Source organism: Mobula birostris, chromosome 7 (assembly GCF_030028105.1).
Source record: "Mobula birostris isolate sMobBir1 chromosome 7, sMobBir1.hap1, whole genome shotgun sequence".
In the NCBI taxonomy this organism is placed as follows: Eukaryota; Metazoa; Chordata; class Chondrichthyes; order Myliobatiformes; family Myliobatidae; genus Mobula; species Mobula birostris.
Genome location: NC_092376.1, coordinates 176,912,061 through 176,925,112, shown reverse-complemented (window position 1 = coordinate 176,925,112; position 13,052 = coordinate 176,912,061). Strand labels below are relative to the sequence as shown.

Here is a 13,052-nt window from a genome sequence, read left to right as displayed (position 1 = left end):
CCACAGTCCAAAGACGTACCAGTTAGTAAGTTGGTCATTGTAAATTGTCCTGTGATTAGGCTAGGGTTAAATCGGTGGGTCACTGGGTGGTGTAGCTGAAAAGCTCAGAGGACCTGTTCCATACTGTAACCCTAAAGAAATAAATAAAATAAATATTTGCATTAATGCTCAGATGTAGAGGTGTACTTAATAAATGGCCACAAAGTATATGCTCCAACGTGTGAGGCGATGGACCCATAGTGTGCCGTTGTGTGTAACATGGTGGGCAGAAACATTCATATTGTGCTCTTGTGTGTAACGTGATGGGCCAGTGGACACATAGTGTGTTGTGCTATGTAACGTGATGGGCCAATGGACACAGTGTGCTGTCCTATGTAACGTGATGGGCCAATGGACACAGTGTGCTGTCCTATGTAATGTGATGGGCCAATAGACACACAGTGTGTTGTGTTGTGTGTAACGTGGTGGGTTGAAACACCCATAGTGTGCTGTCCTATGTAACGTGGTGGGCCAAATGAACTGTTTACTGCTGTACGGTTCAATGTTCCTGAGGGGTATTTTATGCCTCGCTTGCAAGCCATGTCTTGGATCACAGTCAGAGAGGGATAATCTGGGTTACTAAACCTGGATACAGTTAGAAAGGGAGTAATCCAGATTTCCTGGATCCACATTACCCAGATCACAGTCAGAGAGGATGTAGTCTGGATTACCTGGATCCCTACTATCTGGATCATTGTCTGGTGGGAGGGGGTGGAATCCGTATTACATGAATCACAGTCAGAGCGGATGTATCCAATTTATGGACATACGATCAGTTTATGGACATATGATCAATCTACGTATAGAAGCCACCTTATGGATTTATAGTTATTGTTTATTATGATTGTGTCCGTTATTTTTTATGATTTTTTTGGTGCTGCATCAGATTCGGAATAACAATTATTTCGTTCTCCTTTACATTTGTGTACTGGAAATGGCATTAAACTGCCTTACAATTTTGAATGTACTTTTCACCGTGACCTTCCCAAGTTCACGCCCCAGTGGCCACACGGTGCAAGTGACTCTGCGTGGAGCCCGGGGTCTCACCTCAGAGACAGCCGCAGGCATCGGATTCTGCGCCACCGCCACGTCAGGGGAGGCTGGCTTCGCCCCGCCGTCGGGGGAGGAGAGAATCGGCCGGCCGGCGGCTGCAGCAGAGCGACGGGCGGAGACGCACTGAGCGCAGCTCGGGGTTCCGGTGAGTGTCCGCGGCCGGGACCACCACACCGCAAATACACCGTCCGCTTGTGTCAAACTGTTTTCAGAGATTGTTACTTAAAACATCATTTAAACAGATTATCAAGTGTATTCCGTTTTCTCAACTTACCTGGGTATCTGTTCTTATATTTTTCTGTAGGACTGTTAAAAATTGTAGAATCCGAATCAGGTACATTAGTGGCAAACGTCGTGAAATTTGTTGTTTTGCCGCATAAAATAATTATCGTTTAATAGTTCTTAAAAAAGGTGCACGAGTCTTGTTTCTAAATGTCACTTTACTCAGCTTTCAACCCGAAGTTGTTTAAAATGGTGCAATAGATACATTTAAAAAATTATACATTGTTACTTTAAAATATTCTGAAATGTCAAATTGCTTCAAAGTTTGCAGATCAGGAGGTTATCTTTGAAGGAAATAAGTAGCAATTGTATCCACCTATTGAAAGAGCTTCACTCTGCTGAAATGATTATATGTAAATGTTATGTCTGCTAAATAGTTTTAAAATCTAAATCTGTTATTTGAAGAATTTAATGGAACTGTTTTTGGGTTAAAGAATTTCAGAGTGAATGGAGATTGTAGAAAATCTCAAATGTTGCCTTGGGAAATGTTACTTTTTTTCAGAAGACAATGTGAATATGTATTGTATCCATATCTATAACAAGATATGTAGACCTTGTGTCACTTTGCTTAACACTGATACAATTTGACCATTTTAAGATAAGTGCCTATGACTTTTTCAAATTGTGTTTCTTTGGAAAAATCTAATTTGGGAATTAGCAAAATTTGATTTTACACCATATATTCTGTGTCCTCCTCTCCCAGGGGCTGAGTTCTGGTTCTGCAGTGTTGAGGTGTGACCACTGCAGTGGCCTTTCCAACAGGCTTCAACAGCTGGCCAATAAATCATCCTCCACACCCAGCCCAGCCTGTCGTCCCCTCTCCCCTGCAAGATGCAGCCTCGTGCAGAGCAGAAGAAATTTTGAAAAAAAAACACAATTTAGTAGACCTAACCACAGACCTCTTCTCATTGTTACCATCAGGGAGGAGGCACAGGAGCCTGAAGACACACACTCAACGATTTAGCAGACAGCTTCTTTCCCCTCCATCGTTAGATTTCTCAATGAACAATGAGCAATTTCTCAATTCTTCTCCCTTTTTGCACTATAATTATACTTTTTTTAATTAATAGGTTATTCTGTATTGTATTGTACCGCTGTCACAAAGCAACAAATATCACAACATATTCCAGTCATATTAAACCTGATTCTAACATTTTCAGTTCTTTCACCACTCAGTGAAACTCCTTCAAAAGTTTGATATATTTTCCACTTATTTCTTTCAAAAAAATAAGCATTTGATTGCATGCAACCTGTGCCTTGACATAACTGGCAGTCTTACCAGTTTTCCTCCCCAAGAGAAACACACTTGTAAATGTTGAGATATTTATCCAGCTAGCTGTGCATGCTGAGTTCTTAGCATTGTCAATGATTCCCCCATCTGTCCCACAATCCCTTTGACCCCCTACCATTGGGCGGGAGGTACTGTAGCATTAGGACAAGCACTGTTAGGATGGGAAGCAGCTTCTTCTCCCAGACTGTGAGACTACTGAACTCCCTCCCCCCCACCCAGATCACAAATGTGTGAAATGTTATACTATTTACTTTCTGACTTGTGCTGTAAATGTACCTTGTTATTTGTTAATTTATTTATGGTAATATTACTTTGTGTTATGTGTGTGAGTGGTGTGCACCCTAGTCTGTAGGAAAATTCTTTCGGTTGGCTGTATACATGTGTACGGTTGAATGACAATAGACTGAGCTTGAACGAAGCAGATAGACAGGAATAATTGGGTTCCCCTGAACAGCAGTCTCAAACGCCCATGGTATGAGAACCCTGTGTATATTACAGAACCACGCTGTAAAAATGACTGGATTACAGAGAGGCAGAGGAGACTTGGCTAAACACCAAATGTTCCTGAGGTTCTGTCAGATACAACGTTCTTCCCCTCAAACCCTGCTTGCTTCTGTTTTTTGTTCTGTGGCAGGGTTGTAATTTCAGTGCAGAGTCATTACAGCTGTGAATTATGACTGGTCTGAATTATGCAGTTTTCAAAGTAATTATCTCTCTGACTGAGTCTGTACATTCCCAGTGAGCAGATGTACCAAAATAACTGTCTTGTGTAGAGCAAGGTGTGAATTTTAAAACTGCTGGTGCATTTTTGTGCATGCTGTGTCTTCTAGGGAAGGTGTGGTGTCAATTTAGTTGGATGGATGCTTTGCATGTTTTTGAGAGAATACTTACTTCATCCCTCTGTAATAGTTACCTCACACAGTTCACCATGGGTTGTGTGTATGTGTGAGAGAGAAGGAGAGGGGATATCCAAACACATCTAAGCACATACATTTTTGGGATCTAATTTTAAATTCATTCATCTATGGGAATTAGTTTATTGGAATTGGTTTGCTATTGTCTCATGTACTGAGATACCGTGAGAAGTTTGTCTTGCAGACTGTTCATACAGATCAGATCATTACACAGTGCATTGAGGTAGAACAAGGGAAAACAATAACAAAATGCAGAATAGAGTGTCACAGTTACAGAGAGAGTGCAGTGCAGGCAGACAATAAGGTGCAAGGTCATAACAAGATAGATTGTGAGGACAAGAGCCAGTTCCCTATCCTATGAGAGAATCTTTCAAGAGTCTGATGACAGTGGGGTAGAAGCTGTCCTTGAGCCTGGTGGGACGTGCTTTCTGGCTTTTGTATCTTCTGCCCGATGGGAGAGGGGGGGAAGAGAGAATGTCTGGGGTGGGTGGGGTCTTTGATTCTGCTGGCTGCTTTACTGAGACAGTGAGAAGTGTAGACAGAATCCATGGAGGGGAGGCTGGTTTGTGTAACTATTATCACAAGCATTTTGTTTTCTGTATTCTGCATTCTGTTTACTTTTTCCTATCTCAAAGTGCAATTAGTGGCTACTTTATTAGGTACACCTGTACACTTGCTTGTTAATGCAGTTATCTAGTCACCCAATCATGTGGCAGCAACTCAATGCATAAGAGCACGCAGACATGGTCAAGAGGTTCAGCTGTTGTTCAGACCAAACATCAGAATGGGGAAAAATGTGATCTCAGTGACTTTGACTGTAGAATCATTGTTGGTGCCAGAGAGGGTGGTTTGAGTATCTCAGAGACTACTGATCTCCTGGGATTAACAGCCTCTAGAGTTTACAGAGAATGGTGCAAGAAAAAACAAAAAGCATCCAGCGAGCGGCAGTTCTGTGGGTGAAAATATCTTGTTAATGAGAGAGGTCAGAGGAGAGTGGCCAGACTCAGGCTGACAGGAAGGCGACGGTAACTCCAATATCCACGCATTACCACGGTGAAGAGTATCTCGCGTTGAACCTTGAAGTGGATGGTGTACCGTAGCAGGAGGCCATGAACATACACTCAGTGGCCAATTAGTTAGGACAGGAGGTGCCTAACTGGGAGGGATGGTGGAGGAAGAGAGACTTTGAATTTTTGAAGTTCTGTTTGTAAAAGCGACGTCATCACCAGTGTTTGCCTACACTACACTTCCAGATGACGTTACTTTCAGATGCACATCACAGTCCTGAAGAAGGGTCTCGGGAAACATTGATTGTTCCTCTCCACTGATGCTGCCTGACCTGCTGAGTTCCTCCAGCATTGTGTGTGTGTTGTTCTGCACTATTTTGTAGTTTTTACACTTTATTCTGCTTCCACTATCCTGTCCTATCAGATTACTTCTTCTCCAGCCCTTTGCCTTTTCCACCTATCACCTCCCAGCTTCTTACATCTTCTGCCCCCCCCCACCCACCCACCTGGCTCCAGCCTATCACCTCCCAGCTTCTTACATCTTCCCCCCCCCACCCACCTGGCTGCACCCTATCACCTTCCAGCTTGTCCTTGTCCTCCCCCTCCTCCCCACATTCTTACTCTGGCTTCTGCCCCCTCCCTTTCCAGTCCTGATGAAGGGTCTTGGCCCAAAACATTGACTGTTAATTCCTGAGGTTGCTGGACCTGCTGTGTGTGTGTGTGTGTGTGTGTGTGTGTGTGTGTGTGTGTGTGTCTGTTACACTTTATTGTGCTTTGTTACACAGTGCAGTGAGCTAGAACAGTAACAATCTGATCTGTATGGACGTGTGAGGATATTAAGCCAATTCCAATGTGTCTGAAACTACCTTGAAATGGCAGAGAGACATCATGAGCTGAGAATTGTTTAGTTATGCTGGTCGAGGGGGAGCGACTGACCCAGGGAGAATTTTGTGTTCTTCTGTGAAGTTGGATTCTCTTGTGACGCCCAGAGGGAGCAGGCAGATGGGCTGAGTGACATCTCCCCATCCAATGACAGGCACTGGCTCTGCCTCATGTCTCCAGTGTGGGACGTTGGCAGGGTTGGAGAGGAGACCCCCCCCACCCCCCGAACCACAGCCCGGCCCCGAGCGGATCTTGCGAAGTGTGAGCCCAACATCCTCCGACGTGGAGGTGCAGCTCACCCTGCTGGCTGTGTGTGTGCATGTCACTGAGGATTTGCAGCATCTGCAGAGTCTCTGGTGGTGGTGCTGCAGAGGAGGGTGTGTGTGTCCCTGAAGCAATCATGCAGCAGAGACGACTACGTGACCCCCGCCACCGCTGCAGCGATCTGCATGCATTATCATAAAGTGCCTCAAACTGGTGCAGGTTGCAGTGGTCTGAGAGGCAGATCCCAGCATAACTTCTGCTGTGGCACGGTACATTCAACTCAAAACTGCCCAACGCACCACCCGCTCCAGCCCACCCACCATCGAGGACATCTGTACAGAAAGGAGCCAGAACAGGGTCAGTAACATCATGAAGGATCCCACCCACCCTGCTCACAGGCTGTTTGTCCCACTCCCATCAGGGAGGAGGCTACGTAGCATCCACACCAGGACCACCAGACTCAAAAACAGTTACTTTCCCCAAGCAGTAAGGCTGATCATCACCTCCACCCACGAGCCCACCCCTCCTGTCAGAGTCACCTTATGTACAGATACTGCTGTGCCTAGCATCACTTTATAGACATACTTTCAATCTGTATATCGAAGCTCTCTTGCGCATTTATACTGTGTGCTTTTCTAATTATTATGTTATTTATCGTACTGTTATTTTTTTTATGCTGAATTGGATCTGGAGTAACAATTATTTCATTCTCCTTTACTGGAAATGACATTGAACAGTCTTGAATCTTGACTTTAAGGAGCTGATTAAACTAATGTTTCAAACTGGCTTTGTGGCAGGATGTTTGGGTAAATAAACAGCATCTGCTGCTTCATCTGATTCTGTTTACAGATCCTGTTCTAATATGAGACTCATTATTGATGATCCAGGCAACCGAGTGTGGACAAGTGCATCAGAAACGGAACGATGTCCAAGTCATGAATTATTACCGTCCCTCTCTTTCTGTCCCTCCAGATTCATTCTCCTCAGCGTCGGATTGCGGTAACTCGAAGACATGTCAGCTGTGGTGAAGGTGAGCCGAACAAGCCGGGCAAGTGGGGGGGAGACCCAAGAGACGGTGGGGTGGTGGGGAAACCTGAGATTGGGAGAGTGGGTAGGAAGTGGTAGATGGAATATGGTGCAGTGGGCTCCATGGTCGTGCACTTTGGTAGAAGGAATAAAGGTGTAGACTATTTTCTAAATGGGGACCAAATTCAGGAGTCAGAGGTGCAAAGGGGCTTTCAAGTCCTCGTGTTGGATTCCCTAAAGGTTAACTGGCAGGTTGAGTCAGTGGTGAGGAAGGCAAATGCAATGTTAGTATTCACTTTGAGAGGACTGGAATATAAAATTAAGGAAGTACAGTAATGCTGAGGCTTTATAGGGCATTAGTCAGACTGTTGTGAGCAGTTTTAGTGCCCTTGTCTAAGAAAAGATGTGCTGTCATTGGAGAGGGTCTGGAGGTGGATTACAAAACTGATTCTGGGAATGGAAGGGTTAACATATGAGGAGCATTTGATGGCTCTGGGCATGTACTCACTGGAGTTTAGAGAATGAGATAGGATCTCATTGAAATCTATCGAGTATTGAAAGGTGTAGATAGAGAGGATGTGGAGAGGAAGTTTCCTGTAGTGGGAGAGTCTAGGACCAGAGGACACAGCTTCAGAATAGATGGGCGTCCATTTAGAATGGAGATGAGGAGGAATTTCTTTAGCCAGAGGGTGGTGAGTCTGTGGAATTCATCACCACAAACAGGTGTGGAGGCCAAGACATTGGGGGTATTTAAAGTAGAAGTTGATAGGTTCTTGATTGGTAAGGGTGTCATAGTTTGTGGAGAGAAGGCAGGAGAGGGGAAAATACATCAGCCGTGGTCAAATAGTGAAGCATACCAGAGGGGCTGAATGGCCTAATTGTGTTCCTGTGTCTTGTGGTCTAAATCCCAACAAATCTCTTGTCTCCGCAAGTTAACCTAATGACCAGCGTAGTGAGGGGTACAGCAGCCCTGCTGGCTGAGGCATTGTCTCACAGATCCAGAGACCCCGGTTCGATCCCGGCCTCCGGCACTGTCTGTGTGCATGCAGTTTGCACATTCTCTCTTTGACCGCCTGGGTGTCCACCGAGTACTCTAGTATCAAGGACCAATGTTATTCACTGAGTGTACATTTACATGTGTTAGGAATTTGGGCAGAGGGTGACATCAAACAGAAAACAACAGCAATCAGCAATAACAGTGGATTATATCAAAATAAGGTTAGATATAATAGTATGGATATAGAATAAAATGTGCAATAATATATAAATACCAGCATGTATTTGCAATGTAAACAGCATTATAAAAAGTGGATTAAAACGTTTACAGTACAGTAGCTGAGGTAATAGATAGAGGGGGTTGGGGGGTAGCTAGCCAGAATGGTTGAACAGATTAACTGCCTGGGGAAAGAAACTTTTAAGATGGCATGAAGTTTTTGCTTTAATCCTGACCTAGCGCTTTCCAAGAAGGGAGTTTCTGGACAAAGCAGCCTGCAGGCTGGGTCGTATACTTGGTACTTCCTCCCACAAAGTGCAGAGTAGGTGGGTTAATTGTAAATTGCCCCCAATGTGTGGGCAAGGGGGTAGAATGTGGGGGGGGGGAGTTGATGGGAATGTGAGATTAAAATGGGATAGCATAGACCCAGAGGGCCAAAGGGACTGTATGGATTATGTGTTCAGGTTGGACTTGATCGACTGCCCACTTTGTGGGAACTTTGACCATGTTTTCCCTACGTTAGAATCATGCCCACTCTTTGGAAAAAATATCATCTATCGAACAACAGGAGCCGGGGTTGAGGGGGGCACTTTACAAAAGAGAAATGCACACCAAATGCTGAAGGAACTCTGCAGGTCGGGCAGCATCTATAGAGAGGAAGACACCATCAACGTTTTGGGCCGAGATCCTTCATCAGGACTGGAAAGGAAGGGGGAAGAAGCCAGAATAAGGAGATGGGGAGGGGAAGGAGGACAAGCTGGCAGGTGACAGGTGAGGAGGAAGGTGGGTGGGTTAGGGACAATGGGTGAAGTAAGAATCTGGGAGGTGATAGGTGGGAAAGGTAAAGGGCTGAAAAAGAAGGAATCTGGTAGGAGAGGAGAGTGGACCATGGGAGAAAGAGGAAGGAGGAGGGGAACCAGAGGGAGGTGATAGGCAGGTGAGGAGAAGAGGTAAGAGACTAGAGTGGGGAATTGAAGAAAAGGGCAGGAGGAAAGGATGAGAATTACCTGAAGTTGGAGACACTGATGTGCATGCCATCAGGTTGGAGACTACCTAGGCGGAATATTTATCTATTTCATTTGGAGTTGCAGTGCAGAATCTGAATCACTAGCGTGTGACGTGAAATTTGTTAACTTAGTAGCAGCAGTTCAATGCAATACATAATATAGCAGAAAATAATTAGATTAGATTATGAGGACATTTTGTCATTTAGTAATGCATGCATTAAGAAATAATACAATGTTTTTTCCAGAATGATATCACAGAAACACATGACAAACCAAGACTGAAAAACTTAACAAAACCACATAATTATAACATATAGTTACAACAGTGCAAAGTAATACCATAATTTGATAAGAACAGACCATGGCACGGTAAAGTCTCAAAGTCTCTCGAAAGTCCCATCATCTCACGCAGACGGTGAACCTCCAGCGCCGCCAACTTGCCGATGCAGCATCCTGGAAGCATCCAACCACAGTCCAACTCCGAGTCCATCCGAAAACTCCGAGCCTCCGGCCAGCTGTCCGACACCGAGCACCATCTCTGCTGAGTGCTTCGACCCGGCCCCGGCAATAGGCAAGGCCGAGGATCTGGGGCCTTCGTTTCCGGAGATTCTCGATCGCACAGTAGCAGCGGCAGCGAAGCAGGCATTTCAAATGTTATTCCAGATGTTCCTGCGTGCTTCTCACGGCTGTCTCCATCAAATCAGGATTGTGCACGGCCCCTATTTAACGGATACAATAATAAATAAATCTTATTCCCTGTACTTTATACAGTATATGTATATTGAATAGATTAAATTTGTGCAATAAACTGAGATACTATATATTTAAATAAAAGTGAGGTAGTGTCCAAAGATTCAATGTCCATTTAGGAATCGGATGGCAGAGGGGAAGAAGCTGTTCCTGAATCATTGAGTGTCTGCCTTCGGGCTTCTGTACCTGCTACCTGATGGTAACAGTGAGAAAAGGGCAGAGAAAGCCGTTATGACCCTTCGAGCTGTGCTGCCCAGTAACCCCCGCTTTATCCCTCGCCTAACCATGGGACAACTTACAATGACTGATTAACCTTCTAACTGGAATGTCTTTGGATTGTGGGAGGAAGCCGGATCACCCAGGCGTTCCGCGGGAAGGACATGCAGACTCCTTGCAGAAGACGGCGGGATTGAACTCCGACACCCCGAGCTGGAAGGACATCGCGCTAACTGCCATGCGACCGTGGCGCCCAATACCTGGTGTTGCTCCCCCACCCCCAGGGTGGTCCCGGCACGGCGAGAGAGGAGGCCACGGACCGGCACGTCAGCATGAGAATGGGGACGGGAATTAAAATGGTTGGCCACCGGGAAATCCCGCTTTCAGCAGATGGAGTGGAGGTGCTGAGGAAATCAGTCCTCCAATTTACGTTGGGTTTCACCGGTGTAGGGGAGGCAGCGTCGGGAGCACTGGACACCGTAGGCGACTCCAACACAGATTCCGAGGTGAAGTGTTGCTTCACCTGGGAGGACTGCTTGGGGCCGAATGGGCAGGTGCAGAGGGATCTCTCTGATACTATGTCCCACCAGTTTGTCAGTTGTGGAACTGAATACTTCGAAGGATGTTGCTGGGACTTGAGGGCCTGAGTTATAGGGAAAGGTTGAATAGGTTAGGATTTTATTCTCTGGCGTGTAGGAGAATGAGGAGAGATTTGATAGAGGTATATAAAATTATGAGGGGTATAGACAGGGTAAATGCCAGCAGGGGACAGGTGAGTTCTGGGCTGGACGTCCTGCTCACTTAAAGAAGGTGAATCATCTCCCTTTCCGGGTGTAGTGATCACCATACGACCACTGTTTGACTTGCCGTGCAGGAAATCACTCGCATTTGGCCTCTCCTACGCTACTGTGCCCACAGCAGTGCCTTCACGTGGTGTCCCTGTTCTTACCGGGTTTGCTGTGTCATCGTGTGACTGAGTGTCCAGCGGGATAACTGGGCAGCCAGCCTGCCTGGGCTCATCAGCCTTGGCCGGCAGCCAACCTGAGAGAAGGGCAGCTCCGATTCCACGCCCAGGTAGATGGGCCTGGTTAGACTTGCCAGGCAGTCTTTCTAGGAGAAGGAAAACGCCGATACTCAACCCACAGCTGTGCGGTCACCGCAGTTGTCGCAGCTCGCTGTGCTGTTGTGGAATGCCCCCCCGGTCTAAAGAGTGGAAATTGCTTCGCACGCAGGCAACAATCCTGGCTCTAAACCTACAGGAAAAATGTCCTGCAGTGATGGAGATCCCTCCTGATCTTCGCAAGTGAAGAACCAGCATTCACCATCAAATGCAAGCGAGCTTTTTGCACGGAGGTTTGGGTGAGACTCGAACTAGAGGTCACGGGTTAAGAGTGAAAGGTGAAACATCTAAGGGGAAGCTGAGGGGGAACATCTTCACTCAGAGTGTGGAACGAGCTGCCAGCGGAAGTGGTGGATGCGGGGTTGATTTCAATGTTTAAGAGAAGTTTGGATAGGTATATGAATGGGAGGGATATGGAGGGCTGTGGTCCCTGTGCAGGTCAATAGATCTAGGTAAAATAATAGGTCAGCACGGACTAGATAGGCCACAGTGTGCTGTAGTGCTCTATGATTTGTTGAGCTCAGGAATGTACTCTGTGGAATTTGAAGCTTCCAGAAGACACCGTGGGCAGACAAAAGGACCTTCATTTCAACCGCCTACCTTGCCTTGTGTTAGTATGCGACTCCTGCCCGCGCTGTGGTTACAACTGTTCCCTTAGAGCAGGGTTTTCTTACGCCATGGACCCCAGGTTGAGAACGCCTGCCCTGGAGCAATACAACACAGAAACAGGCCTTTCAGCCCATCTAGTCCATGCCACAACTTTATTCTGCCTCATGTCCACTTTATTACACACCGGGGGCGGGGGGGGGGGGGTTCCTAATAAAGTGGCCACTGAGTGCATATGGAGAGGGAGGTTGAATGTTGGCATTTGATGTGGGGTAAGTAAAGGAAAGCGTTGGCATGGACGGGTAGGGGCCGAGGGGCTTGTTTCTGAGCTGAATAGTTCTCTGCGAGGCTGACAGTAGATTCAGCCAGCGTGGACAAGCCCCTGCTGTCAGCGTTGCCAGGGATGTAACTAACCACCTCGCTTCATGCGACCATATAAGAGAATGAAGCTTTCAGCAGGAGCCCACGAGCCAGTGTTATTTATACCTAATGCACTGAGGCAGGGAGGGAGCAGCTGTGGAGAGCCGCTTCCAGGGGGGCGGGGGGAGGGGGTGGGGATGGTGGGGAGGGAGGGTCCAGGAAGTGAAAAGGGGCCCCACGGTGGATTAAGGGCGATATAGATTTCTCAGGCAGAGTCACGGAAGGAGACAGGTGGAAGTCCTTTTGTGGAAAGTTTGCTCTTGTTCCAAACGGTGTGATAATTCATAGCGCATAGAGCAGCACAGTACAAGCCCTTCGGCCCACGATGTTGTGCTGACCCTTTAACCTACACTAAGGCCAATCGAACCCTTTCCTCCTATGTAGACCGCCATTTTTCTATCATCCATGTGTCTACACAGGAGGCCCTGAAATGTCACTAATGTATCTGCCTCCACCACCACCCCTGGCCATGCGGTCCGCACACCCACCACTCTGTAACACACCTACCTCTGACATCTCTCCCCCCGTACTTTCTTCTGGGAACACTGAGAGTAACAACATCTGCCCTGGACTTTCACTGGAAGGTGGGTTCAGATTCAGATTCATTTAAGTATCACGTAGACATGGAAACTTACAGTGAAATGAGTCATTTACGTTGATAGCCAGCACTACCTAAGGAAGTGCTGGGAAGGCAGCCCTGTAAGTGTTGCCACAATTCCGGTACCAGGATAGCACGCCCACAACGCTCTGCACTACAGGAGACATCCTCTCCACATCCACTCTATCTGGGCCTTTTAATATTTGGTAGGATTCAATGAGGAACCCCCCCCCCCACCCCATCCTCTAAAATCCAGAGAGTACAGGCCCAGAGTCATCAAATGCTCCTCGTAAATTAACCCTTTCATTACTGGGATCATTCTCATGAACCTCCTCTGGACCTGCCAGCACATCCCTTTGCTGAG

At 46.7% G+C, this 13,052-nt stretch overlaps 1 protein-coding gene across 1 annotated transcript in view; it reads left to right on the top strand.

The window, feature by feature from the left end:
• The first annotated feature begins 1,082 nt into the window (after positions 1-1,082).
• The window catches only part of anxa6 (annexin A6), a 96,155-nt gene continuing 84,185 nt past the window's right edge, over positions 1,083-13,052 (top strand). Inside the window, 2 exon segments of the mRNA XM_072264631.1 lie at positions 1,083-1,237; positions 6,705-6,762. Coding sequence (XP_072120732.1) covers positions 6,745-6,762 — 18 coding nt within the window. The 5' untranslated portion in view covers positions 1,083-1,237; positions 6,705-6,744.